A 6,529-nucleotide genomic window follows, 5' to 3' on the forward strand; every position below is an offset into this window, starting at 1 on the left:
CCCACCCCCGCTGAAGCAAATGGTCTGCTTCCAGAACTAAAACATACAGGTTTATATATATGGAGTTTCTCGTGGTGCAAAAACAAAATAGAAAATGGTCCACTTGGTTCATATTCGCCGCCCCCCCCCCCCCCCCCCCCGGTCCAGATCACGCTACGCCCCTGCTGTCCACTGTTCATCGTTGGTTGAAAGTTTTCTGCAACTCCTGCTCGACATTGTATATGACGGAGGCTGGGGGGGGGGGGGGGGGGGGGGGGGGTCTAGTCCAGTAGCTTAAGGAGGTCTCGGAAGTTCCATGTTCTCTGATGTTTTTGTTTTTTTTGTTTTTTGGGGTTTGTTTGTTTGTTGTTGTTTTTTTGGTTTTGGTTTTTTTTTGGGCGGGGTCCCTTTCACCATCTTATGTCCTACGATATCAAATATCGTGGTGTGTCTTGTTTTATCTGTGGGAAAGTACATATAATGGATACCTTGATGATTCTTCTGAAGAATACGGATCAAAATTGCCAAATGTTTGGCATCCAATAGCCGATGATTAATTAACTAATGTGATCCGGTTGTTTCGTTTTAAAGACACTTCATGACTTCTTTCGTCGACAATGGACTTATTAAATATGTCGATGACTAATACAATTGCTTATGCAATATTTCTTTAATTTTTTACTACGGTTCATGTGTGTGTCATATGTTCAAATAGCATTAATCTTTTTCTTTTTTTAATAAACATTGTAAATTAAGCTTTCCTGTTAGATCATCCATTATTGCATACGTTTACATTTTTATTTAACACTATAAGCTTGCACCACCACCACCACCACCACAATTTGTATTCATGTTTGATTAGTTTTAATAATTTCTAATTGACATTATAAATGAATTTCTCTTCTGTATTATCCCTTCCTTTTTTCAAAGGCGTATGACTTCTGGTTAATAATATGGTTGCATTTCTAGCAATATATTTTCATCAATGCATTTTTTTTCATGATTGTTGGTTGGCATTGTTAAATGTTTTACATTATCCATGCTTGATACACGAGAAAACCTTGATCGTTCCATCGACCTGTGTTATCACGAGTCGTTCCCCTTTGTAGAAATTTAACGCACACGGTTTTTCGACCGACAGTTCTTCACTGGAGACAATTTTCAGGAAGTTTCCAGATGGCGACAACAGATGTATTTTGTTAGTGTCTCTATCAGCCAATAGAATGTGGCCACTTGGATCACATGTCACACCGAGGGGACACTCCATTGGATGAGCATCGTTAGATCTGTACGTGAACAGTTTGTCGCCCTCTGACGTCACTGCCAAGAGGCATTTACGACTGCTGTCTGAGATTAATATTGTCCCGCGTGTTGTCGAATGTAGGTATATCGGTCTCGACAGCACCGCCTTTTCTGACTTCTGGGTGTAGAGAGTTCGCAGGAACTTCCCTTTCTGCGAGATGATGTCTATACTGTCGCAGTTGCTTGTGCTGACAACCAAGAGCCCGTCCCCGGTGCCGGAGACGAAGGAATATTGTTTGGCCGTTCTGGACTTCGACAGTACTCGGAGAGTTCCGTGAAGTGAGAGGAACAGCAACTCGCGCTTGTTCATGACGGACACGACGATTTTGCTTCCAGAGACGATTGCAAGCCGGGAAGGCACTTCCGGAATGTCGACCCGAGTTAGGAGTTTGCCATCGCTGTTGAACTTTTTCAGCGACTTGTTGTCTCGATCCGTAAGTATGACGTCATCGTTGGCTAAGATAACAGCGTCGGTAAGAAGAGGGTGCGTCGTGTCGTCACGTGTGCTGCCGTGGTATGACATCATCAGCCGGAACGTGCTGTTCCATACGTCACCATCGCTCACGGCTGTACCTTCAACGTTAGCAGCATTACCGTTTTCTCCATAGAATAGGTTGACCTTCCCTAGAGATGTAAATGAATCCAATATTTTCCTGTTTGGGTCGAATGTGATGTGTAGTTTGTTAGAACAGCTGGCGGTGTCAGTGAGATCTTTCTCGTAGAGATTAACTCGTTTCTCAATGAGAGGCAGATCTTCCAGGATTTCTCCCTCGGCCCCCATACTCAGTGCGCTCTCAAACACGTCTATTGACTGACAGAGACAGGACAACCCGTGCGTATCGTGTGCTTGCTGCTCGTTCAACTTTACCAGCTCTATGTTATACAAATCGTTGAGTTCGTCTAGCAGCATCCGCTCCTGCGCATGCACTGCCGTCATAACTTCCTGTCTGAAGGATGCGATTTCTCTTTCGACTTCCTCTTTCTCCTGCTGTATATCCACCATCTGTTGTTGTTTTGTTCTCAACTGGTTCTGAAGACTGAGTGACAAAACCGTCATACGCTCGTGAATCTGGTCCAGGTTGGTTCTCTTCGCTTCCACGGCGTCTTCCAACGAACTGTGACCTTTGCATCGTTTATGCAAGGTCTTCAAACACTTGTCGCACACTGGGCTGTGACAGCTTTTACAGAACATGTTGGCCTCGTACTGCTGGTGGAAGGCGCATGGCAAACGAAATTCGATGCTATTTTTGCGTTTGGATTCTTCATCTCCGTTGGTATTCATAGCGCATGCGTCCTCAGATGGACAGACGATATCCTGGTCATCTTGATCTTCATCGTCGTCATCCTCATCGCCATTTTGTTCTGCTGCTTCTGATTCATCTGGGCTACCATCCTCTTCTGAACCATTATCCCAAACAAGATGGCGTCCATTGTTTTCTTGTTCCCTCTCCTTGTTCTGCTTAAGATGCAGCTTTGCGAAATTGCAGCATCTGTATGGTTGTGTAGCTTTGTCGCTTGGTGTAGAAAAATTGCACAGTGGGCAGGCGAATTTTGCTTTGGATCGCGAGTTCTGCCGCTGGACACAGTTTATACACAGGATGTGGAGACATGGCAAAATCTGTGGCTCGTACAGATCTTCGTGACATAGAAGACATCTTTTGATGACGTCATCTGGAGTTGATGTTTCCGACATGATTCAGAAGATGTACCTAAAAATGAAAGGAAAGCACATTGAAATTAAGAATAACATTTTTAACTTGAATTATAAACATGCTATCAATGGCAGACTCCAAGATATATACGACTAGCATATCAAGGACGGTTGTATATGTTACCCTTTCTTTAGGACAGTGAATATAAAAAGATCCTTCGTTGTCAAAGAGAAACAGAGGGTTCCTATGAAGACTATGTGTCAGAATTACGAACTGTTTGACATCAAATAAACCAAGACTAATTATCAAATTAAGAGATAACCATATGGAGTTTTTAGATTTGCAGGTGTTATTGTCTATTTGATCCCGCAAATGTCACCTTTGAAATGAAACATGATCATGCATTTATTGTGTGGACATGTATATATTTATTGTGTGCAAGTGCATGTATTAATTGTGTTTACCTGTATGTATTTATTGTGTGCACATGTATATATGTATTGTGTGCAAGTGTATGTATTAATTGTGTGCACCTGTATGTATTAACTGTGTGCACCTGTATACATTTATTGTGTGCACATATATATATTATTGTGTGCAAGTGTATGTATTAATTGTGTGCACCCGTGTGTATTAACTGTGTGCACCTGTATACATTTATTGTGTGCACATATATATATATATATATATATATATATATATATATATATTGTGTGCAAGTGTATGTATTAATTATGTGTACCTGTATGTATTAATTGTGTGCACCTGTACGTGTTTATTGTGGGTACATGTATATATTTATTGTGTGCACATGTATGTGTTAATTGTGTGCATCTGTATGTATTTATTTTGTGCACATATATATATATATATATTGTGTGCAAGTGTATGTATTAATTGTGTGCACCTGTATGTATTAAGTGTGTGCACCTGTATGTATTAAGTGTGTGCACCTGTATACATTTATTGTGTACAGGTGCATGTATTCATGTTGTCCACGTTTATGTATATCTTATGTTCAAATGTATATATTTATTGTGTGCCCCTCTATATATGTATTGTGTGCAAGTGCATGTATTCATGTTGTGCACGTATGTGTATTTATTCTGTGCATGTGTATGTATGTATTTATTGATTGCATGTATATGTATTTATTGTGTGCACGTGCACGTAAGTAGTAAGGAGGCCTGTCTGGGGTCATGACCTACTTTCCCGTGATCACGTGACCTTGAGACAATGGGCTTGGTGTAGACAATGGGGCTTGGTGTAGACAATGGGCTTGGTATAGACAATGAACTTTGTGTAGGAAACAATGGCCTTTGTCTAGTAGTGTGCAGGTGTCTGGCCTGGGTAGGAAACAATGGCCTTTGTGTAGGAGACAATGGGCTTGGTATAGACAATGGCCTTTGTGGAGGAAACAACGGCCTTTGTATAGGACGGTGCACGTGTGCCATCCTGGTAAGAAACAATGGACATGGAGGAAACAAAGGCGTTGGTGTATACAATGGGTTTGGCATAGACAATAGGCTTGGTATGAACAATAGGATTGGTGTAAACAATGGGCTAGGTGCAGGTGTGCGATTACGGTAAGAAACAATGGCTATAGAAAAACAAAGGCCTTGGTGTAGACAATGGCGATGTTGGTATCTGTGGTGAACAGGTGCATGGACACCCCCTACTTTCAGAACAAAGGCCTTTGTATAGGGAGGTATAGGTGTATGGTCTCGGTAGGAAAACAATGGCCTTTGTGTAGGAAACAATGGTCTGGGTGCAGGTGTGCGATCATGGTGTATTCAGTTCAATGTATTGCATATTACCAAACAAACTGGTGTCAGCAAACAAATAAAAGCAAAAGAAAAACATACAGCACCATTAACAACAACAATTAATAATAACACTATGTACAGGCCAGGTGTAAATGACGTTGGATTTGGCTTCATTGTATAACGTCTATTGTGTTTGTTTTTTTGTATTCACAGTGGACATACACGTGGATGTTTTTTCACAGTGTTTTATTCTAGGCACCCAAAATAATAGCCGTTAAAATATGTCTCGTGGGGAAGGACTGTAACTGTTTGCTGACTGTTTGGTCTAAAGTGAGGCTTTCATGTCGCCAGACAAAATGCGTGTGTGATGATTTTCATTCATTTGTATTTCTTTAGCACATTGTCGACGTTTTCTTTGTTTCCGTCATTCAGCCATTCATTCATTCGCTTTATAATAGAGGAGTACTTTATGAGACCTCTTCATCAGCCCTCATACAAAGGCATTTTATTACACCTCTCCGAGTGTTTATGAAACCAGGTGAACTGCAAAAGACATACCGACGCGTGCCCGTCTTAAGTAGCAGAATAAATTTGTTATGGTATACCCACTGACCGTCAAAGTTTGTTTGTGTTTAGCGACATCACTAGAGGACATTGGTTTATGAATCATCGGTTATTGGATGAAAAACTTAATTTTGACAGTTTTAGAGAGGAAACCCGCTACATTTTTTCCATGAGTAGCAAGGGATATTTTATATATACAATCTCATACCCCTTATGGGGCCAGTATTTCATAATTAAATACAAACTTTTGTGTGTGAGTGTGCGTGTGTGTGCGTGTGTGCGTGTGCTGGTGTTGACTGAATTAGGTCAAACGCGAAGGTGGTAACTAGTGTGTGTGTGTGTGTGTGTGTGTGTGTGTGTGTGTGTGAAACACTCCCAGCCCATTGCTATGGAGAAAGAACGCGTGACTGCAACACAGCTTGTTTTAGTTATGTCCTGAGCCCATGAGTGTGTCTCTGGACGTGTCCCTATGGTAGTGACACTGGTAAAGGGTAATATGTTGGTAACGATGTTTTTTGGGAGCTCGCACGATGAGATTTGTGCCTGGGAGGAGGGGCACTGGTCATACGTATCACACACATTCAAACATTCCTGTACCATATCTTTATGCGTCATAAGGTATATAAGTAAAATAGTTTTGGAAAACTCGTCATTTGAGGTAGAACCTTCAGAGGAGCAACATGTCAGACCAGTACAAGTTATATGTACCCGACGTGGATAAGTGGACCCGTTTCTATAAACTGCAGTCAGAAGGTAAACTTGAACCTCATTTTCCAGTGCAACGTGGTGGAAAAAGTCAGATGATGTACAGTGTAGATCGATGTCTAGAACTGTATGACCCTACATGGAAAAAAGAAAAAGAGGAACAGAACAAGCCTCCGACACCCAAAGTCGTCATGGTGTCCCCAACACAACAGGTGGTAGAGCAAGCCAAAGCCGATCTGAAACGGAAACAACAACAACAACAACAACAACAACAAAGTGGTACGGGCTGGAAAGCCCCGAAACTGCAGAAGCATTTCTAAATAAACTATAAAAGGAACTATGTGGGTCAGATATGGTCATTTCATTTAGAGTCGTCATGCAGAGCACATGTTCAGAATGTGGTTTCACATTCTCTCGGAGAGACGCCATGTTAAGACATTTTCAACAAAAACATGCTAAAGGTCTACCACCACCACCACCACCACCACCACCACCACCACCACAGCAGCCACCACCACCACCACCACCACCACCACCACCACAGCAGCCACCACCACCACC

General features: G+C 41.9%; 1 protein-coding gene across 1 annotated transcript; it reads right to left on the reverse strand.

The window, feature by feature from the left end:
- Positions 1–826: 826 nt before the first annotated feature.
- Positions 827–2,986, reverse strand: LOC121386509 (tripartite motif-containing protein 2-like). The gene has a single exon (XM_041517432.1). The coding sequence runs from the start codon at positions 2,972–2,974 to the stop codon at positions 1,013–1,015; it is 1,962 nt and encodes a 653-aa protein (XP_041373366.1). The 5' UTR covers positions 2,975–2,986; the 3' UTR covers positions 827–1,012.
- Between the last annotated feature and the right edge of the window lie 3,543 nt (positions 2,987–6,529).

Source organism: Gigantopelta aegis, chromosome 12 (genome assembly GCF_016097555.1).
Source record: "Gigantopelta aegis isolate Gae_Host chromosome 12, Gae_host_genome, whole genome shotgun sequence".
Lineage (NCBI taxonomy): Eukaryota > Metazoa > Mollusca > Gastropoda > Neomphalida > Peltospiridae > Gigantopelta > Gigantopelta aegis.

What these genes read in the sequence shown, in the direction of transcription:
- LOC121386509 (XM_041517432.1), bottom strand. Translation starts at nt 2,974, where the DNA reads ATGTCGGAAACATCAACTCCAGATGACGTCATCAAAAGATGTCTTCTA.